This window comes from Hyaena hyaena, unplaced genomic scaffold, assembly GCF_003009895.1.
Source record: "Hyaena hyaena isolate Hyena2069 unplaced genomic scaffold, ASM300989v1 scaffold_316, whole genome shotgun sequence".
In the NCBI taxonomy this organism is placed as follows: domain Eukaryota; kingdom Metazoa; phylum Chordata; class Mammalia; order Carnivora; family Hyaenidae; genus Hyaena; species Hyaena hyaena.
The window spans coordinates 498,684-521,031 of NW_024080946.1; the positions used below are offsets into that span (position 1 = coordinate 498,684).

Consider the following 22,348-nt stretch of genomic DNA (forward strand, 5'->3'; position numbering starts at 1 on the left):
TTTCGCGCGAAAACTTGTTGTTGCCGGAGCAGCGGCGGGGAGCGTGGCGCGGCGATGGCGGTGAGCGCGGGGGCCCGGCCGCGGGCTGCGCGTCTGCCGTGCGGGAGGGCGCGGGCCCGGGGGCGGCGGGTGGTCCCCGCGAGCCGGCGCGTGCGCGTGGGGGGCCAGGGGCGCGGGCGGTGCGGGCGCGCCGGGAGCGGGCGGGGGGCCGGCTGCGCGCCTCTGGCCCCCAGGCTCTGTCGCCGCGCCGGGTCCCGCCGGGGTGGGGCCTCCGGGTGCGGTTGGGGCCCCGGGCCCTGGTCTGGAGCCGACCTCTCCCCGGTACTCGTCTCTTGCGGGGCTTGCAAAGCCCGCTGGCCCCGCACCAAGCCAGGAGCTCGGGATTCCTTAACCCGGGCTGAGTGCCCCCCCCCCTCCCCGGGGCACCCTCTGTGTGCCTGGCGGCGGATGTGCGCGGGACAGCCAGGGTCCCGCGTCTTCGCGCACGTATTGTGGTATTTTCTGTCCACGGATCTTCTTTTCTGTCTTCTCTCCAGCAATCTGGAAGTTTCCAGATTGCTTGTGTTTTAGTCCACTTTTGTATTCGGTTCCCTGGCGCAGTGGCTTGCATCTTGTGGGTGCTTTAATGGGGGGAAGGGGTGCTTACAGGAGAGGAATGCTGGGGGAATAGACACACAGGTACGTAGATAAATGAGGTACCCTTAGCGACTTGTCCTGGAGAAGGCGGTGAAGTGGCCGCCGTGTTTGAGGGAGTGATGCTTGGGCTGGTTCCTGTTGGCTCAGCTCACAGGACAGCCTTCCAGGCCGAGGGGACATCGAGGGCAAAGTCCTGAGGCTGGATGGGGTTTGGAGTTCCAAGGGGAGAAGGGGGGGGACAGACGCACAGGTGGAGAGGGCTGCCCTTACAGCAAGCTAAGTCAGCCCTCACCTTCTCGGTCCTCCATCGCAGGAATCCTCTGAGTCCTACACGGTGGCCTCCAGCCCCGCCCGGCGGCCGCGACATGACCCTCTCACTTCCAGCCCTGGGCGCAGCTCCCGTCGCACAGATGCCCTGACCTCCAGCCCTGGTCGGGACCTTCCCCCTTTCGAGGATGAGTCTGAGGGACTTCTGGGTACAGAGGGACCCCTGGATGAAGAGGAAGAAGATGGAGAGGAGCTCATTGGAGATGGCATGGAGAGGTATTGTCGCTCAAGACCAGGCACTCCGCGGGTAGTTTTGCGGAGAGCCTGTCGTGTGCCCAAGGGGCGTTGCTTTGGGAGCGGGGGTAGCAGGTGAATCAGTATGCTTGTCTGGGAGGGCACCTCGAGTCAGGGTCTAGTGGGAGACAGACAGGTTCAAGGAGCCACAGGTTCATGGAGCCGGGTTAGGCTTCTCGGGCTCCGTACCCGGATTTACCAGCAGGATTTGGTGTAAGTGTACCAGTAGTAGAATTGCGTGAATGCCCGGACACTCTACTTTGGGACCTTCTTTTACTCGGAGTCAGGGGTTCCGAGTGCGCTGTGTTGGAGAGGGCTGTGCGGGCCATCCTACAGTCCATGGAGAGTGCCCTTTGCGAGCCACCGCGGGACGGACTTTGGGGGCTCTCGGGACCTTTCGGGACCTTTCGGCTCTCTGCTTTGAGCATCAATACCCTAGATGGTGAGGCCGACAGTACAGTCACTGTACGTCACACAGCAGAGGGAGTTGGCAATCTTTGGACAGACACCCTGAAATTTTATGGGAACGTACGTTTTCCATTCTCTTTGGCGTGTATCTGGGGATGAGTTGCTGGCTCACATGGTAACTTTGTGGTCAATTTTTTTTTTTTTTTTTTAATTTAATTCTAGTTAGTTAACATGCAATGCGATATTGGTTTCGGGAGTAGAATTCAGGGATTCGTCACTCGCACACAATACCCAGAGCTCGTCCCCACAAGTGCCCCCCGTAATACCCATCACCCGTTTAGCCCATCCCCCCATTCCCTCCCCTCTGTCAGCCCTCAGTTCTCGAACCTTCCGAGTCTCTTATGGTTTGCTTCCTTCTCTTTTTATAAAATCCCCTTCCCATGCATTCACCTGTTTTTGTTTCTTAAACTCCGCGTGTGAGTGAAATCCCACAGGGCTTCCCTTTCTCTGGCTGATTTTACTTAGCGTAATATAGTTCCATCCACGTTGTAGCAGATGGCAGGATTTCGCTCTTTTTGACGGCTGAGTAATAGTCCATATACCCCCCCCCACGTTTTTATTCATTAGTCAGTGGACATTTGGGCTCTTTGTATAGTGTGGTTATTGTTGATAGTGCTGTGAACATCGGGGTGCATGTACCCCTTGGATATTCTTGTGTCTCCTGGGTAAATACCTCGTAGTACAATTGCTGGATCTGGGGTAGATCTATTTTTGACCATTTAAGAAAGCTCCGTACTGTTCTCCAGAGCGGCCGCACCAGTTTGCATTCCCACCAACAGTGTAAGAAGGTTCCCCTTTCTCTGTATCCTCGCCAACACCTGTTGTTTCTTGTGTTAGCGTTAGCTGTTGTGAGGTGGTATCTCAGTGTGGTGCTGATCGGTATTTCCCTGATGATGAGGGACATTGAGTATCTTTTCACGTGTCTGTTGGCCATCTGGATGCCTTCGGCCCATTTCTTAACTGAATTATTTGGTTTTGGGGTATTGAGTTTGAGAAGATCTTTATGGATTCGGGATACCGGCCTTTTCTCAGACACGTGGTCTGTAAATCTCTTCTCCCGCTCTGCAGGCCGCCTTTCAGTTTTGCTGACGGTTTCCTTCACGGCGCCCACGGGCTTTATCTCCATGAGGTCCCGATAGTTCACGTTTGCTTTTGTCTCCCTTGCTCCAGCCAGGGTCAGAGAGGTTGCTGCCTGTGTTCTCTTAGGATTTTGATGGTTTATTCTCCCATGTAGGTCTTTTGTCCATTTGGAATTTATTTTTCTATAGGGTGTAAGAAAGTGGCCCGCTTTCATTCTTCTGCATTTTGCTGCCCCGTTTCCCCAACACTATTTGTTGAAGAGACTGTCTTTTTTTTTTTTTTTTTAAAGTTTGTTTGTTTACTTTGAGAGAGTGCACGCCCAGGAGCGGGGAAGGGGCAGAGACCGGGAAAGAGAATCCCAAGCAGGCTCTGCACGGCCGGCCCAGAGCCCCACGCGGGGCTCAAACCTATGAACCGTGAGATTGTGACCTGAGCTGAAATCAAGAGTTAGATGCTCAACCATCTGAGCCACCCAGGGGCCCTAAGGCAGTCTTTTTCCCCATTAGACAGTCTTCCCTGCTTTGTCAAAGATTGGTCGACTGTATAGTTGTGCATCTGTTTTTGGGTTTTCTGTTCTCTGCCGTTGATCTACGTGTCTGTTTTCATGCCATGTGGTTATTAGCGTCTTGAGGAACTGCTAGACTTTTCCAACGCAGCTCCACCGTTTTACATTCCTACAAGGCGGGTAAGAGGGTTTTAGTTTCTGCATTTCCTGCCCCCACCTGATATTTTTTCGTTTTGGGTAATAGCCATCCTGATGGGTATGACGTGGTACGTCATTGGGGTTTTGACTTGCAATTCTGTGATGATTAATGATGTGGAATGTCATCTTATGTGCTTATTGGCCATTTATTTGTCTTTGGAGAAACGTCTATTCAAATCCTCTGCCCATTTTATGATTAGAGCCCTTGACTTTTTATTATCAGGTTGTAAGAGCTTTCAATTTATTCCGGATACAGGTCCTTTTTCAGATACGTAATTTGCAAATTTCTTCTTCTCAATCTGGCTTTTTTTCTTAATGGTGTCTTTGAGGCACAAAAGCTTTTAATTTTGATTCAGTTCAGTTCCTTAATTTTTTTGTGGACCAATTAGAATTTCACGGAGGACAGAGGACATCTCGCGTGACTTAAAATTCTCAAAGAACTAGACAAATACCATTTAACTGAAAACATTTAAGAATTCGGAAATGGCGGTGCCTGGGCGGCTCAGTCGGTTAAGCTCAGGTCATGATCTCGCGGTTTGTGGGTTCAAGCCCCACATTGGGCTCTGTGCTGACAGCTATCTCAGAGCCTGGAGCCTGTTTCAGATTCTGTGTCTTCCTCTCTCTCTCTGACCCTCCCCTCCTGCTCATGCTGTCTCTCCTCTCTCAGAAATAAATTTAAAAAAAATTAAAAAAAATAAACACTAAGATTTAAAAAAATTTTTGGAAATGGATCAGCCGAGAAACATCCCTGGCTCTGGGATGTGTTTCTGGCACCAGCAGTGTGGGATTACCTATTCTGAGTTTACTGCAAAAAAAAAAAAAAAAAAAAAAAAAGGAGAGGGGGCAGTTCCTCCAATCACCATTTTGAAAAAAGGGAGAATTCTAGAAGATTCTCTTGGGGGCGGGGGACAGTATGCTATCAGAGAACAAGCCTGCTGAGATTGGATGTATTTTGACACCCATCTCTGCTGAGTGACTCTCGGCGAAAGCCCTCTCACTGCCATCATCTTATTTCCTCATCTTTGAGCTGGAGTAATGATGTCCACCTCTCAGAACTGTAGGGAGGAAAGCGTGCCTCACTCTTTGTCGGTGGGTCCTTTGTTCAGGGAACATTCCCCCTTCAAATATCTGAAAGGTGACCTTGGCAAATGCATCCTTGAAGATCTTAGAGTAGCTGAGATGGGTGAGCCAGTATGTGGGCGTTTCAGAGAGGCCTGATATAACGGGGGGGGGGGGGGGGGGGGGGACACACCTTCCCAGGATGTCCAGGGGCTTGAGGCCGCATTTTTTTGGGGGGAGGGGGAGGGTGTGGGAAACGTTTCTGCCCTGGCGGTGGGGAGTGGGGAAGGCTGAGGTTGGCTGCCTGAAGGTTTTGGGGTCCCTCCAATTCCCGATTCTTCCTGGATGTTCAAAGCTGTCTGGAGATCCCCCCCCCCGCCCTTTTTTTTTATTGTGGTAAAACACACTTAACGCGAAATCTACCCTCTTTAAGTGTCCAGTTCAAAAAACAAAAGTGTTCAGTTCACTAGCCGGCACACTCGCCGTGGTGCGGTCACGTCCGCCACCAGCTCCGCCACGTCTCCATCCTTCCAAACCCAGTCCTGCAGGTTTGTCCTGCGGTGACTGGCCGCCTTCACTGGGCCTGTCGGCCTCGAGATTTACCTGTGTGTAGCTTTCCTTTTGAAGACTGAAACCTACTCGTATACACAGGCCGGGACTCTGTGGCCTGCCCAGAGTCTCCCGGGGCGGGCCCGGTTCCGGTGCGGGGTGAGGCGGCGGGGGGGGCTTTGGGTTTTGTCTTGGTAACTGACAGGCTGCATCCCGGGCCGCCCTCAGGGACTATCGAGCCATCCCGGAGCTGGATGCCTACGAGGCCGAGGGACTGGCCCTGGATGACGAGGATGTGGAGGAGCTGACGGCCAGCCAGAGGGAGGCGGCGGAGCGGGCCATGCGGCAGCGGGACCGCGAGGCGGGCCGGGGCCTGGGCCGCATGCGCCGTGGGCTCCTGTACGGTAGGTTGCGAGGTCTCCGCCTCGGGCACGGGGCTGGTCCTGGCTTCCAGAGCCTCGGGGGAGCTGGGAAGAGAGTTCTGGGGAGGGCCTCACCGGAGGGCGCCCCTTGGGCCCCCAGACAGCGACGAGGACGACGAGGAGCGCCCGTCGCGGAAGCGCCGCCAGGCGGAGCGCGCCACGGAGGAGGGCGAGGAGGAGGAGGACATGATCGAGAGCATCGAGAACCTGGAGGACCTCAAGGGCCACTCTGTGCGTGAGTGGGTGAGCATGGCCGGCCCGCGCCTGGAGATCCACCACCGCTTTAAGAACTTCCTGCGCACCCACGTGGACGGCCACGGCCACAACGTCTTCAAGGAGCGCATCAGCGACATGTGCAAAGGTGCGGCCTCCGGGCGTCCCCGCTGCCTGTCCGCTCCCTCCGTCCGCCCTGCGGGCGCCTGCTGCACACGGCCGTGGGCTCGGGCCCGTGGCCGCACGTTTCGTAGTGGCGGGAAGTGCAGGGAACGCGGAGCGACCTGCCCGCAGCTGGACAGGAGCTGCCGGCTGAGGCTGCAGGTACCCATCTTTCAGTGCAAAATGCGTCGTGCGTCTGCACTCGGACGTGCGCTGCCTGTCCGGGGACAACAGCTGGACCCCAGACGTGTTTTTCGACGTGTTTAACACGTGGCGGGTTTCAGGTAAAAGTCTGGATTACTACTTCGGGCAGGAAGTGGCACATTTCCGCGTGGCTGGAATCACGTGTAAGAGGAGGCACGCGGATCTCGGTCCCCTGCCGTCCACCCGCTCCCTTGTGTCTTGTTTTTGACGCCGTTGACTCATGGGTCCCCTTCGTGGTCCTGTTAGGCGTTTTGAGCGTGCAGCCCCCATGTAAAGGGCACCCTGTGCGTGTGATTTCGCTTGACGTGGTCTCACACGGTGCCTTGTGGCGGCGCATTTTGCAGACGGGAAGCCGAGGCTCAGATGGGTCACTGGCCTGAGTCACGTAGCTGACGCAGGGCAGGCTTAGAAGCCGGGGTGGGGTCGCCGGCCCCAAGTCAGGGGTCTGGGGGGCCAGGCCCGCGTCCGCGGCTGAGCTCGGTGCTCCGTCCCTGTCCCGCCCCCAGAGAACCGCGAGAGCCTGGTGGTGAACTACGAGGACCTGGCGGCGCGGGAGCACGTCCTGGCCTACTTCCTGCCCGAGGCCCCCGCCGAGCTGCTGCAGATCTTCGACGAGGCCGCCCTGGAGGTGGTGCTGGCCATGTACCCGAAGTACGACCGCATCGCCAGCCACATCCACGTGCGCATCTCCCACCTGCCGCTCGTCGAGGAACTGCGCTCGCTGCGGTGAGCCGGGGGTGGGCGGGCTCCGGCCGAGGGGAGAGCCCTGGCACTGGCGCGCGGCGGGACGGCCCCGGTCTGATGCGTCCAGCTGACGTACGGCCGTGACCCCTGGAAGGCACGGGTCGGTGTGTGGCCGCCGGGCCCTGACCCACTCGCGCCTCCGCAGGCAGCTGCACCTCAACCAGCTGATCCGCACCAGCGGGGTGGTGACCAGCTGCACCGGCGTCCTGCCCCAGCTCAGCATGGTCAAGTACAGCTGCAACAAGTGCAGCTTTGTGCTGGGGCCCTTCTGTCAGTCCCAGAACCAGGAGGTGAAGCCGGGCTCCTGCCCCGAGTGCCAGTCCGCGGGCCCCTTCGAAGTCAACATGGAGGAGGTGAGAGACCGTCCCGTGCCCATCGGTGGCCACACCTCCTGTCTGTGCGGATGGAAGCGCGTAGCGGCCACACCCAGAGGCGAACCAGACCTGTGTGGCGAGCTTGTTTAGTGTGGCCCGTGTGGTGTTTTATGAGAGTTCGAGCCAGTATTCTTTTTGTCTCGTTTTGTTTTCTTATTTTTTATTTTTATTTATTTACTTATTTTCGAGCCCGTATTTTAAACAGACAACTCTATTTAGAACATCAAAGTCGATGGCTTTCTTTTAAAAAGTGAGAAGATCTGGCAAAACCGGGCTTGCTTCTTGTGTGGCTGCATCCTTAGCAAGCACCTGCTTTCCCGTCCCTCACCCACATGGGGCTGGCTCCCCGTGACGTTCCTGGGACCTGCCCAGAGGACAGCCTCTCGTCAGGGGCCTCTGGGTGGTAGCTGCTTCTGACCCTGCTGTGCCGTGTTCAGCAGGCCCTGCTCCACGTCTCTGGGCTGTTTGTCTTTGTACTTGAATGACTTCGTAGAGTGGGGGTCCTCACAGTACCTGGGGGGGCGCCCAGGTCCCCTTACCGCCTCGCTGCCATAAGGGTGGGCTGCTAACCGCTCTGCGCTTCCGAGAAGCGCCCTGGCCGGGGCCTCCTCACCAGGAAACGCCTGAGAGCTTATGCTCGTGGCCGACCCCAGACAGAAACAGACTTGCTCAAATGTTCAGGTGCCCCTGACCTTGGGGAGGTGGACCTGCAAGGCTGTGTGTCTGCTGAGCCCTCACCTTTGCCCAGGGTCTTCCCCTGCCTGCTAGCTCATTCTCCTTTTTTGTTTTCTTTAATGTTTGTTTATTTTTGAGACCGAGAGCACCAGCAGGGAAGGGGCAGAGTGGGGGGGAGGACAGGATCCAAAGTGGGCTCTGTGCCGACAGCAGTGAAGTCACCGTCACGAGCTGGGAGATCATGACTTGAGCCAAAGTCAGACATTCAACCGACTGAGCCACCCAGGCGCCCCTTAATTTTCTTTTGACATTTATTGTTTTTTTTGAGAGACAGTGCATGATTTGGGGAGGGGCAAAGAGAGAGAGAGACACAGAATCTGAAGTAGCTCCAGGCTCTGAGCTGTCAGCACAGAGCCTGACGCGGGGCTTAAACCCATGAACTGTGAGATCATGACGAGCTGAAGTCGGATGTTTCACTGAATGAGCCACCCAGGGGCCCCTAGAGTGTCTGCTTTTAACGGCTGTATTTTGTGGCCTGTTTTTTAGACAGTGAAGTAACAGATGTTAGAGCGCACAGCACATTGGCACGTGACGTTTGGCAGTAGAGCTGATGCTGAGCAGAGCTCACTCTCTTGTTTGGCATTGGTGTGTTTTTGACGTGTGACGTGACTTAACCCTCACCCCGAGGGTGACTTAGAGCGTTAGCATCGCTGTTCTGCAGAGAACGCCTAGAGAGGGGACGTCACTTGCCCAAGAGGTCACGGCCTAAGCCGTGGAGCTAAGAGTTGAACCGAGGCAGCCTCGTTCCAGCGTCCATGTGCGCAGGGGCCTGGGCTGCACGACATGTAGCAGGTGCTTGACTGGCGGGCGGTGAGGAGGCATCCACAGGGGCAGGAGTGGGGACCGTCACTCACGCGATGGTCACTGACGTAGGCTTCCCTGCCGTCTTTGGCTCTCCGTTTCCTAGCGGGTTGACAGGAACAAGACTCCTGTCTGTTCTCCATCCTCGTGGGGCCCTGGCCAAGGTCGGGCGGCGTAATGAGTCAGTGTTTGGAGGCGTGCGGGGTCAGCCGTGCAGAGACAGGCCCCCGCGACCTGCTCTTTGTGCCACACAGACCGTCTACCAGAACTACCAGCGCATCCGAATCCAGGAGAGCCCCGGCAAGGTGGCGGCCGGCCGGCTGCCGCGCTCCAAGGACGCGGTCCTGCTCGCCGACCTGGTGGACAGCTGCAGGCCTGGGGACGAGATCGTAGGTGGCCCGCGGCAGGCCCTGGGGGACACCGGTGCGGCCGTTCCTGTGCCCAGAGGGCTGCGCCTCCGTGGCCGGGAGGGGGAGCCCCCGCGCTCGTAGAGGACTGGCGGGATGCAGCGCGGGATGGAGCAGTTCGCCCTCGCCTCCTGGGCTACTGGCCCTGGTGCCTGGTGCGGAGGATTTGGGGGCGACGGGGGCCGTGCGGAGGTCCCCCCCCGCCTGACGCCGGCCGGCCCTCTGGCTCGTCTCCCCCTCCCAGGAGCTGACCGGCATCTACCACAACAACTACGACGGCTCACTCAACACAGCCAACGGCTTCCCCGTGTTTGCCACCGTCATCCTAGCCAACCACGTGGCCAAGAAGGACGACAAGGTCGCCGTGGGGGAGCTGACGGACGAGGACGTGAAGATGATCACCAGCCTCTCCAAGGATGAGCAGATCGGGGAGAAGGCAGGTGGAAGGCGGGGCGGGAGGCGGGGACCTGCTGCCCCAGAGCCACGGTCTTGATGCCTGGGCCCTGGGCTCCCTTCCTCGTTCCTTCCCTTCCCAGCGTCAGTTTGGTAAACTTGCCTTGACGGGGGGCCTGGAGCCCCAGCCGCGTGGGATGGGCCCGGGGGGAGGGGGCCGCGGGGTGCACGGAGCTGGGGCTCAGGGCTGGGACAGGCCCCCCCCCAGCCTCATCGCCTCGCTGCCTTCTCTAGGGAGGGCACTACCCCAACGTGGTTTTGGGGTTTTCTTTGTTCTGATTGCGGATGTCATCACAGAATGTTGGGGAGCTGGGGGCGCGTGTCGCTCGGCTCCCGGGGCGTGAAGGGTACTCAAGCTCACAGCTGTTGTCCGTCTTTTTTCCCTTCCCTCTTCTGTTCCGCGTTGGATCTTCTGTTCTGTGTTGGATGCAGAACAGCTCAGCCCTCATTTTACTCCTTCTCTTCTCCTGAGGCGCAGACCCTTGGTTCAGCACAGCTTCCATTCGGCTTCTTTAACCAACGGGACCCTTGTCTTGAGGGTGGGGCCACGTGTAGCAGCTCACCTCTGTCACCTCCCCCCGGGCCACTAAGATGGGGCACCATCAGGGGGCCGGTGCTTTCCCGGCCTCGGAGGATAGGAACCTCATTCTGGGAGCACGCGCAGTCCTCGAATGCCTTGCATGGCCGCCTTCTAGCATCTTGGAGGCAAATCAGGCCCCGTCCTTGCCCTCACGGGGCTCGTAGTTAATCAGGGGCCCCGATAACAGGAAAGAAAATGGTAGACAGGAGGCTCTCACAAAACAGCGCCATGGGAAGACAGCTTCCTCCTCTTCCGAGAGAAAACTTCGCTCTCTCCCAGTGGGCGTGTCACACCCCTCGTGAGTGTCCGAGCCAGGTTCTCTCGGTCCGGAGACCGGACCCTCCCTGCTGGCGGCCCATGTCCATAGGGCCTCCTTTGGAGCCCCGTGGGGAAAGGGAGAGCGGACGGTCCCGGGTCGGGCTGGCCTGCGCCGGCCCCGCCTGTCGCCCACTGTCAGGGCAGACGTTGTCACCGAGAACTTGCTCAGAGACAGACCATACCCGGCAGTTTCGGGGAACAAACTGGAAGGAAGGCCGACGGGGCTCATTTGAACCCTTGAAGCCAAGGCTCTGCCGGTTGGTAGCCTGTGGGCCACAAGTTTTGTTCGGTTGGTAGGGGGCTCCGTGTTTCCTTTTCTTTTTGGTTGGCTTCCATTTCTGAAGGTGTGACTGTCCTTAGGAATCCAAGAGATTTCGCCTAAAAGTCTGTAAGCCGGGTGTGTGGCCATCCAGGCGTCTGTCAGTGCGAGGTCCGGTTCCCGCCCAGCAGTGATTGGCGGAGCGGAGGGGCGCCTGCGGACGGGGCACGCTCCCTGCTGTCCGCCCCGGCCACCCCTCTGTCCTCGGCAGCCTCAGTGACTCGAGTTTGCAAACCCCAGCTTGCCTTCCCGGGGCTTGGGAATTTGTGGGCCCCGGCCTGATAGATATCTCTCCCTACACAGCGGGGGATGTGCATCGTGCCTCACTCTTAGATTTGGAAGAACTAACGAGCATCAGTCTGAAGCCGGACTCGTCAGGCCTGGATTTCGGCCTAACACTTGGTGCGGCCAGATGGGCCGCTCGCATCTGTAAGGACGAGATGCGGGTGGAGTGGTTCCGAGTTCACGTAGCTGTGCGCGGGCGGCTGTTACCGCGCGTCTGCATGAAAGTTAAACTACTTGTACGAAGCGTGGCCGGGCGTGTGGAAAGCACGAGGGACCGTCGGGACGTAGGCTTGGCGCGTCTTGCCGTGGCTGTGCGGGTGGGGGCTCGTCCTCGCTCGGTGGCGTGGGCGGACGGGAGCAGCGCCTGCTGAGATCTAAGAGCCTGAGCTTCAGGCTCCTCTGAGTCTGGGCTCAGGTCCTGCGTCTGTCACTTAGGAGCAGACAGTTGCCTGAGCTTTTGGAGACAGAGCCTTGGTCTGTCTCCTTTGTGACACGGAGGCCTGAGGATCACGAGGGCTGAATGGAATATTTGATGAGGTGTGTTGTTCCTCGGCAGATCTGGGCTTAGTTTTACCCTTCTTGCCGGCCGTGAAGGTTGCCCATCACTCTCTCAGACCAGCGGGGTCGGCGACAGGGCGGCGTGGGCGTTAGTGTGGTTGCTTCCCTCCCCCTGGTCTGTGGGGGGGCCCGTTTGGATGCAGCAGGCGCCTTTTGCAGGCGGGAAGTGGAGCCCAGGCCCTGGTGCATCGCAGGCAGGAAGAGGGGCCCGCTGCTCCTGGGGCTGCAGGGAGACATTACCTCATCTGTGCAGGGGCGCTTGCTGCGGGAACAGCCCTGGGTGAAGAGAGGTGGGGGACAGGCAGCCTTGGCACAGCCTCGAGCCATACAGGAGGATGAGACATCCATGCGCGCGGTCTCCTGACATTGCCCGCACGGGCGAGGGTGTCCCGGGAGAATCAGGCATACCAAGCACGAACCCCTGCTTCACTAGGTAATTTCCACGTAGCAACAACAAGCCTATAGTGGGAGGGTCGTGTGTACCTGTTTTATTGATGGATAAATTGAGGCCCGGGTTAAATAAGCCTGCCCGCTGCGTCGCTGCTAATGGCAGAGCTGGGACCCACATCTGCCAGTCTGGTCTGAGCCTGAGCTCCAGGGGCGGCTCTCTGCGCCTTCTCCCTACGTTACTGCAGCTGGGGAGGGCGCCTGTGTGCATACTTGCTTCTGGTGAGTTCTGCGGGGGCCCAGGCAGAAGTCCTGACCCGGCTGTTAATGAAAACTTCACCACACAAGCTTCCGGATGTAGGCGTGGAGCGGTACTGTGAACCCTGCGTGTCGTTCCCCCGGCCCCACCGGTGGCTGGAGTCGTGGCAGCCCTGTGGCTTCACTGCTCGCACTCGCTCCCCTCATAACTGTGAGGCCGGTTTCCGGCGCAGCATCCGCAGCCGCGGACCTGGAACAGCCCTCCCCACGCTTCAGAAACCAACTCGTGGTTCTGTGCTGCCAAGTATTAAGGTTTTACTTACTTGAGAGAGAGAGAGAGAACCACTGAGGGAAGGACGGGGGGGGGGGGGCGGGGGACAGGATACGAAGCAGACCCTGGGCTGACAGCAGAGAGGCCCGTGTGGGACTCAAACTCAAGAACCACGAGACCATGACCTGAGCTGGTCAGACGCTGCTTAACCAGCGGAGCCACCCAGGTGCCCTCTTGCAGTTTTTTTCGTGGGAGACCTGGGCCGTCTGCCTGTTGAGTTTTCCGCAGTCTGGTGTTGCCGATCGCGTCCCTGTTGAACACCCTCCTGGGCCGCCTGCTTTCTGTGAATGTCACTGAGCTGCGCAGGCCTAACCAGCCTCCGGGTTGACGTGGGTTTTTTCCTCCTTTTTGGGTGGGGGCCGCGGCAAGACTGCATCAGAGGCCGCGTTCCCCCGGGGACACGGGCCTTGTCTCTGTGATGTCAGCAGCCACTGACCGTGCTCGGCGAGAGCCATGCGTCCGATGGGGGCTGCAAAATGATGGTCTTCCAGTTCCAGATCCTCCTTCGTTTATTTTCTGGGATGCTTCTGTGTGGAGAGACTTCTGTCTGTTGTTAGTGGAGGAGCCCTGGGGAGAGGTCCAGCAGGGAGAGCACGAGAGCCATTCCTTCCCTGTGTTTACCGGTTTTCAGAGTGAGGAACGGTCCCCTCCCGGGGCCACCACCGAGTGTCGTTACAGATTAACGGGTCTCAAGGCCTTGGGGCTCCCGGTGATGCCCAGCGTGTCCTTCTAGTGGCCAGAGAGGATCCCTGTCGTGTTGGCTGCCGGGGCCTGTCCGTGTCACCCCAGTTCTGCCTGGTGGCTTTCCTCCTTCCCTCACAAGACGCTGCCGTGTCTCCAGCCAGCGCCGTGGGGTGTGCCGTTTTCTCTCAGCGGGAGACGGCGCTTCGAGATGTCAGCCTCGCGCAGGCCCCGGGCCTGGGCCGCTGCTCCCCGGGTGACGGCGTACGTCCTCCCCTTGGACTGAGTCCTGCGGGGAACGTTAGGGCCCGGAGACGACCAGCAAGAGCGTCCGTGTGGAAGTGACTTCTGCTCCTAACTTCTCACATAAAGTCCCCACAGGAGGCGCTTCTGGCACCGCGCCTGTGGTCCCGGCAGACCCTCTTTCCAGGAGGGCCTGCTGGTCACGCGCGCCCCCCCCCCCCCCCCCCCCCCCCCCCCCCCCTCCAGCAGCAGCAGGAAGCAGCCGTCCGTGGGATGAGTGCCGGCCGCCCGCCCCGGCTCTGCGGGTTGGATTTCTCCGCCCGTCACACTTGCAGCGAGTCCAGAGGGAGCTGCTCTTCGGGGGGGGCGGGGGTACAGCTGGGTCAGCCCAGCGCGGGGGGCGGGTGTCCCCCAGGGTTTGCGGCGCCGCCTCTGCCCCTGGGGCGTGCTGCGCCGCCCGCCTCCTTGGCCTGACGCGTGAGCAGGGAAGGACGTGCTGTGGCCGAGCCCTGGCGCAGGCGGCAGGTGGCCGTGGGCACGGCTTCCTGCTGGCAGCATGTGGCCTCGTGTCTCTGGTGTCCTCTTCATTTCACGTTGTCTCGTCTCGCCGTGGGTTACGTGGCTTTGTTAGCGCTGTGCGCGCACATTGGGGAGAGGGCAGGGGGAGGGGTAAGCAGGTCCGTGCTCAGCACAGAGCGTGACCCGGGGCTCGAGCGTCCCCCGCTGCTCCCCCGGGATCGTGACCTGAGCCAGATCGAGAGTTGCAGTCTCAGCTGACTGAGCCCCCCAGGCACCAGTGTGTGGACATTCGGGGCTGGAGGCGTCCCTGTCCCCTGCGGCCGGAGCACGCGGGGGACCCGCCGAGTGTGCCGGCTCGGCCAGACGCAGAGCGCAGGCGCCGCTCATCGGCTCTTCCCCTCGCTTGCAGATCTTCGCCAGTATTGCCCCTTCCGTCTATGGGCATGAAGACATCAAGAGAGGCCTGGCACTGGCTCTGTTCGGAGGGGAGCCCAAAAACCCAGGTGAGCGGCGCGTAGGTGCCCGCAGGGGCGGGCCCAGTGGGTATCAGACCGAGCAGGGCTCTGCCTTTAGAGGCTGGGCGCCTGGGGGGGAAGCACCTGTTAACAGATGGCCAGACCGTGTGTGGCTTGGTCGTTGTGCGGGGATCCTAGTCCGTGGCTGTGGCCTTTGCATGGTTTTAACTATAAAAATAACACAGGACGGGCACCTGGGCGGCTCAGTCAGTTAAGCGCCCGGCTTCGGCTCAGGTCACGACCTCGTGGTTCGTGGGTTTGAGTCCCGCGTTGGGCTCTGTGCTGTTTGCGCAGAGTCTGCTTCGGATTCTCTGTCTCCCCCGCTTGCTGCCCCTCCCTTGTGCACACGTACATATTCTTTTTCAAAAATAAGTGTGTTTAAGAAGTAATAATGATACGTGAATATGTATCGATATCGTTTTCTTAAATTGTTAGAGGTTATAGAACGGTTAGTCATTGCTGACCAGGTTTCTTTCTTTCTTTAAGTTTATTTTGAGAGAGAGAGAGAGAGAGAGAGCGCGTGCGCAGAGGAGGGGCAGAGAGAGAATCCCACACAGGCTCCGCAGGGTCCGTGCAGAGCCCAGCCCAACTCAGGGCTCAAAACCCACGGAACCAAGAGCCAGACCCTCAACCGACAGCCACCCCAGCGCCCTGTTTCTAAGCCAGTCCCCTGTGGGCATGCCCTCTGCTGCTGAGGGTGGCGTGTGCCCTGACACCTTTGTGTGGGCGTTCACGTAGACTCGCACCTGCGCTTATGCAGAAAACCAGAAGTGCGTGGCGTGCGTACACGTGTCTGCGTAGCAGCCTAGTGCCCCCCGAGGCTGTGCGTCAGCGACTACGTACGACTGCGTACGGCACTCGCTTCCCTTTCCCGCCCGGCAGTGGGTCCCGGGCATCTGTGTGCGTTGGTGCGTGCTGAGCCGGTTGTTGCCATGGGTGGCTGTCGCGGCCCCTCCGGCCTCGCATACACAGCTATCCCAGGTGGACAGTGTTCGGGATGCTTCCACTCGCTCACGTGGCCGGACAGCTGCTCTACACAGGCGTCCCTGTGCACCCATTACCCTGGGCTCGGTGCTCAGGCGGGGCTGCGGCCCTGGGGCGTCCCGTCCCTCCTAAAAGAATGTGCTTCGTTGAGGCAGGCCGAGAGATGAGCGGTCATGCAGTGACGTCCCGCTCCCCTGCCCTCTCTTACGTCCCCACCCGCGTCCCCGTCTCCTCCAGGGGGAAAGCACAAGGTGCGAGGGGACATCAACGTGCTCCTGTGTGGAGACCCCGGCACGGCCAAGTCTCAGTTCCTCAAGTACGTGGAGAAGGTGTCCAGCCGCGCCATCTTCACCACCGGCCAGGGGGCTTCGGCCGTGGGCCTCACGGCGTACGTCCAGCGGCACCCTGTCAGCAGGGAGTGGACCTTGGAGGCGGGAGCCCTGGTTCTGGCTGACCGAGGGGTGTGCCTCATCGATGAATTTGACAAGGTGGGTCCCGGGCCGCGTGGCTCCGAGCAGGGGAGTGAGCGGGGGAAGGCGGTGGGCGCGAGGTGTCACGTGCCTGCACTTCCCGCAGATGAACGACCAGGACCGGACCAGCATCCACGAGGCCATGGAGCAGCAGAGCATCTCGATCTCCAAGGCCGGCATCGTCACCTCGCTGCAGGCGCGCTGCACTGTCATTGCTGCGGCCAACCCCATAGGTAGGCCAGGCATGCTGGCCATGGGGGTCAGGGCTCTGCCCTGGGGCGGGGGGAGTGTGTGACCCGGAGGGGCCCTGCCTTGGGAAGGAGGAGCCTGCAGCCTCTCTCGGCCAGCCCGGGGTCTGAGCAAGGAAGGAACCAGAAAACCTTCCTTTCTTCTGTGGGTCTTGCTGGGGGGTGGGGGGTGGGGTGGAAGCAGGACTTGGGGTTTTTTGCTGAGCCGTGTCCTCAGAACCAGTTTTGGACGTTTTCCTTAGAAGATGAGTCCAGGGGCGCCTGGGTGGCTTAGTCGGTTAAGCGTCCGACTTTCGCGTAGGTCATGATCTCGCGGTTCGTGGGTTCGAGCCCCACGTCAGGCTCTGTGCTGACTGCCAGCTCAGAGCCTGGAGCCTGTTTCAGTCGGTGACTCCCTCTCTCTCTGACCCTCCCCTGCTCACATTGTCTTTCTCTCTCTCTCCTAGAAATAAGTAAAAATCTTAAAAAAAAAAAAAAAAAAAAAAGATGAGTCCAGGGCAGTGTCTCAGTTGGGGTCAAGCTAATTGTTGGTGTCAGCCAGCACGTGGGTGAGAGCCCAGGCACCCCGCCCCCCAGTCTGGGAGTGGGTTACACACTCGATGACAAGACGGCGTCAGGCCAGTGCTCGGGGCGGGGGGGGGGGGGCGGGCGGCGACTCGTCAGGAATGCCCAACAGAGGGGCGCCTGGGGGCTCAGTCGTTTGGACGTCGGGCTTCGGCTCAGGTCACAATCTCATGGTTTGTGAGTTCAAGCCCTGCGTTGGGCTCTGTGCTGACAGCTAGCTCAGAGCCTGGAGGCTGTTCCAGATTCTGTGTCTCATTCTGTCTCTGGTCCTCTTCCACTTGTGCTCTGTCTCTTTCTGTCTCTCAAAATTAAATAAACATAAAAAAAATTTTTTTTTAAAAAGAAAGAGTGTCCGACAGACACAGGTACGGCATATTCATCGTCTTCCAGGGTCGTCGTTCTGTTCCGTCACTGAACCAACTGGGGTTGGCAAGAGCTCTCTGCTCAGGACGAGAGCAGACCCGGGGGGCATGAGCCCTGATGGAGAGGTGCCTCTGTGTTACAGGAGGCCGCTATGACCCCTCGCTCACCTTCTCGGAAAACGTGGACCTCACGGAGCCCATCATTTCCCGCTTCGACATCCTGTGTGTGGTGAGGGACACCGTGGACCCTGTCCAGGTACGCGATGCCGTGTCCCAGGCCCCGTGCAGAGGGTGCAGGGGTCTGGAGTGCGAGCCAGAGCCCGTGTTGTACCAGGTGCGGGGAGAGGGGCACCGTTCGGACCGGCGTGTCGGGTTCTTTGCTTCGCTGGCCTGTGCCCACGGCCTGCCCCGCCCGCTTCTCCCAGCTTCTCTTGCTCTGACCCCAAGTACGGCTGCGTCTGGTGGTTGGTCTCTTGGCTTCTGCTCTGAGATGGAAGGCAGGAGCCGGCGCATCTCCTGAAAGTGTGAGGTGGACAGGTTGTGCCTTTTCTTAACCCGCCGGCAGCTTCTGGTGGCACCAGCAGAGAATCCGCTGCCCGTGAGGCCTCCTGTGGGCCCGTCTCCTCCTCGTGCTCTGTGCCTCGTCCACCCCACCCACAGCGCTCTCTTCCCTGCACTATGGACGCCAGGCCTCGTGTTGTCAGCAAGCTCGGTTCTGGAATGCTCTTCCTAGGTTGCTGCACGGCTGAGGCGCTCTGGCAGCCTCCGCTGGGCGAGTCTCCTCGGGCCTGTCCCACGCATGTTGCTCTCTGGTTGTTCTGGGGACTGTCCGGCCCCTCTCCCCTCACTAGGAGGCGGGCTCCGTGAGCTCTGGTCACCTTCACACCCCAGCCGCCCGGCACGTAGGGCACCTAGGAGGGCGTCTGGGAAGGTCGTTCTCCGGCCCCAAGCGGCTTTCGTGTCTGCTGAGCCCACTTGCCCCAGGTCACCTGTCGTCTCCCGTCTCGTCACAGGACGAGATGCTGGCCCGTTTCGTGGTGGGCAGCCATATCAGGCACCACCCCGGCAACAAGGAGGGGGAGCTGGGCGGCGCTGGCGCCCGGGGGCCCGCCATGCCCAACACGTTCGGCGTGGAGCCTCTGCCCCAGGACGTCCTGAAGAAGTACATCATCTACGCCAAGGAGCGGGTGCACCCGAAGCTCAACCAGATGGACCAGGACAAGGTGGCCCAGATGTACAGCGACCTGAGGAAAGAGTCCATGGTGAGCGCCCAGGGTTGCGCTTGGGGGGGGGGTTGCGGGGGGGAAACGTGGTGGAAGCTTCCTTAGTCGCGCAGGGACAGTCACAAGCGCGAGAGCTGGCCTGCCTGTGAGAAGCGGTCTGCAGGCACCGTAGCCGTGAGCTCCGTCTGTCTGTGCGGTTGGGAGGGTGGGGGGACTCTCGAGTGCTGGCCCCTGGCTGGGTTCTGTGCCGACTTGGTGTGAGTCTCCCCCAAACGAGCACACGGTCTTCCGTGGCCGAGCGGAGTTTCGAGGCCGCCGGAACGCAGAGCCCCTGTGGACGGGCAGGGCTCACCTACCTCGTCGAGGCGGCAGCTGCTGCGTTTCTTCCCCTTTTACTTCTCGGTCGGGTCTTTGGCGAGCACTGAGCTTAGTTGTGTGGGAACGACTGTCCTCTGGCGCGTTGCACGGGCAGCACGCAGCCGCCTGAGAAAAGCCGGTACAGCTGGCCAGGAACACCGCGGGCGGGGGGCACGCGTGAGTGGTGGGAGGAAGGTGCAGGTGGGGCAGTGGCGGGCCACCAGCATCCTTGGGCCCCTGGCACGCTCCCAGAGGCGCGAGTGCACCTGGTGGCTTCGCCGAGCGCTTCTGCCGTAGGAGCCGCGAGCCAGGCCGCTTTTCCATCCCTCTTGTCTCTGTCCCCTGTCCGTTACACCCCCTCCAGGCGACAGGCAGCATCCCCATCACCGTGCGGCACATCGAGTCCATGATTCGCATGGCAGAGGCCCACGCGCGCATCCACCTGCGCGACTACGTGATCGAGGATGACGTTAGCATGGCCATCCGGGTGATGCTGGAGAGCTTCATCGACACGCAGAAGTTCAGCGTCATGCGCAGCATGAGGAAGGTGGGCGGGGCTGCGGCGGGGCTGTGGGGACCTGGCTGGGGAGGCGGGGCTGCTTCTCACAGGGGCCACGGTGGGTACCCTGAGGCTCTGGCCCAGAGCAGAGCTTTGGTGTCCTTCCCGGCTGCTCTGGCAGGTCGCACAGGAGGGTGGCGGGGGTGGGGAGCGGGCACCCTGGGCAGCTGGGCCTGGGGGGAGGTTGGTGGCGGGGGTGGGGAGCGGGCACCCTGGGGCAGCTTGGGCCTGGAGGGGAGGGTGGTGGCGGGGGTGGGGAGCGGGCAGCTGGGTCTGGGGGGGGGGGTGGTGGCGGGGGTGGGGAGCGGGCAGCTGGGTCTGGGGGGGGAGGGTGGTGGCGGGGTGGGGAGCGGGCAGCTGGGCCTGGAGGGAGGGTAGCGTCAGCCTCCCGCTGTTCCCGCAGACGTTCGCGCGCTACCTGTCTTTCCGGCGAGACAACAACGAGCTGCTGCTCTTCATACTGAAGCAGCTCGTGGCCGAGCAGGTCACCTACCAGCGCAACCGCTTTGGGGCCCAGCAGGACACGATCGAGGTGCCCGAGAAGGACCTGGTGGACAAGGTATGGGGCTGCCTCCCGGGGGGGCTGGCGGCCCGCTTTGGGGGCCCAAAGTCCTCGTGCTGTCGTCAAGCAGGCGGGCCGCGGGTGGGAGCCCCTTACTGTGTGGGCGCGAGGTGACTGGCCTGCGGGCACACCTTACGGGGCTGCACAGGGCAGCCAGTGACCGAGGGCTGGTCCCCACTCCAGGCCATCGGCAGAGCTAAGACTCCAAGCCCTGTGTCTGGTCCCAGACTCCGGCCCCGGGGCCTCTGCTCCGCTCACCGTGGCCGCCCCTCCACCCCCACCCCGGATGGGGATCGGGCCTGGCACCGAAGGCTGTGCTGAATCGACCCGGATTGTGCTCATGGCACACGTCGCCCTCCCCACTTTCCAGGCCCGGCAGATCAACATCCACAACTTGTCAGCCTTTTACGACAGCGAGCTCTTCCGGATGAACAGGTTCAGCCACGACCTGAAACGGAAAGTGATCCTCCAGCAGTTCTGAGCCCGGGGCCGGCGCAGGAGCTGGGATGCCGGCCGGGAAGGCTGACCGCACACGGCCTTGGGCGCCTGGACCAAGCCGCCGGGGCCTCTGGGCGTGCCGGCCCCCGCAGCTCACCCGCCCAGCAGCACCCCGTCTCCTGGGCTCGGGCCGGGCTCCACCGTCTGCTGCTCGCACCGTCCCGGGAGGCGCGCTTCGCCGCGTTCCTCTCGCAGCCGCTTGATGGCCCACCGGCGACAGGACATTTGTGTCCACGGTGCTCCGTGGATCAGTTGCTCGTTGCCGGGGTACCGTGGCCTGTCCCAGGTGACTGAGCCTGTGACAGCTGTTGCTGGATGCCTCTGCCACTTTGGCTGAAGAGCAAGTTCAAGGTATTCGTAGTGTTTTTCTGAAATCTGCCCTGCAGGCTTTCTCCGGGCTTCTGGGAGTAGAGATGTGTGGGCAGGAGGGCGCACGGCCCGTGGCCTCCGTAGCGGCCGCAGGGATTGCTCTGGCCCAGCCGGGCCGACTGTCCTCACTGCCGTGTTAACCCATTTTCTCCAACAGGCACTTCCCCAACCTCCTGTTGTACTTTTAGTGTTTGTTTCTGTGGTTTTCTTTTTTAATAAAATGAAATAAAATTTAAATCCTGGTAGCTGCCGGTCTGAGTTCTGTCTTGGTTTCGTAAGGCAGGCTCTCCTGCATGCCCCTCGAAGGCCTTTCCCACCTTCCGGTTTTGCTGTTCAGGGGAGGCAGATCTGGCCGTGAGAGCTGTCTTCTTTGTGGATGTGCAAACAGCAGCCACGGGGCGGCTCACCCTGGGGACTTTGGGTGGCCGTTGCTGTCTCTGGCTTTTGTAGAATCCACGAGAATCATAGACTTGTCTACAGGGGGATGGGGGCCCTTGAAAGTGCCCCGCTCTGACCCGCTCCCCTTGGGGTGGGTGGACACCTGTGATTCTTAGCGTTTTTTACCCGAGATTTAGCAGAAATGCCTCCCTTCCATCTTCTCTCTCATCCAAATGTTCCTTTCTGGAAACCTCCAAGATGGGCCTTCCTACGAAAGCCCTGCAGACGTTTGATGAACCTAGTGTGTTGGATTCCCTCACTCGGTTCCTTCCACAAATCCTGGAGAGTCTGAGAAGGGGTGCGGTCATCCCCGAGGAAGCAGTCAAGTTGCGCAGACCCGAACGGGAGGAGAGGGGTGAGAAAGTGCCTCGTACAAGGTGAGGTCTTTAGCGGCGGAGCCGGAGGGACCCAGGCCCTGGGCTTGCAGGCTGAGAGGAAAGCTTTTTCTTGACGCAGAGAACGCTTCTGACACTAGGTGGGAGGGTCCTTCGCCCCAGTGGATTCACGGCGGTCCTACACTGGGTGTCCTACGTCGTAAGGCCGCTCTGACGCCACCCGGGACCGGCGCGCGGACCCTACAAGGGAAGAGCTCAGTCCCACAGGGCCGCGCCCGCCCCTGACCGCCTGCACATCATGGGTCCCCAGATCTCCTACTCTTCCATCCAACTTGGCTGCGTGTCCCGGCTTCCCTTGACCCCCTCCTTGGGTTCGATAATGTCCTGTAACAGCTCCCGGAACCCGGGGCAGCGGCTTACGTACTGCGACCAGCTGATTACAGAGGACATACTGCAGGCCACAGGTGAACCGTCAGATGGAGAGAGAATACACACACGGGGTGAGGTCCCAAAGAGCCCTGAGCGGGGGAGCTTCTGTCCCCGTGGAGTTCGGGGTGCCCCACGTCCCTGGCAAGTGAGTGTGTTCCTCTTCACCAACCCAGATCTCCCAGCCCCTTCAGTTCGGGGTTTTTATGGAGACCTTATTACACTGGCATAATGGTTAAATTATTAGCTTGACCTCCAGCCCCTCTCAAGGTCAGGGGCTGGGGCTGCTCCTTCCAACCCGCTGATCACACGGTTCCCGTGTCCACCAGGCCCCCTCCTTCGAGGCTTTTCCAGAAGCCCCCTCCTTCACCGCTGGTAGAGTTGAAAG

At 60.2% G+C, this 22,348-nt stretch overlaps 1 protein-coding gene across 1 annotated transcript; it reads left to right on the top strand.

Moving 5' to 3' along the window:
- On the top strand, positions 1-21,006 carry MCM2 (minichromosome maintenance complex component 2). The gene is made up of 16 exons (XM_039248647.1): positions 1-60; positions 950-1,179; positions 5,285-5,460; positions 5,579-5,839; positions 6,564-6,783; positions 6,947-7,154; positions 8,966-9,100; positions 9,363-9,554; positions 14,460-14,553; positions 15,787-16,037; positions 16,126-16,252; positions 17,337-17,449; positions 18,207-18,455; positions 19,138-19,320; positions 19,736-19,891; positions 20,265-21,006. The coding sequence occupies exons 1-16, from the start codon at positions 55-57 to the stop codon at positions 20,373-20,375; spliced, it is 2,712 nt and encodes a 903-aa protein (XP_039104578.1). The 5' UTR covers positions 1-54; the 3' UTR covers positions 20,376-21,006.
- Positions 21,007-22,348: the final 1,342 nt, after the last annotated feature.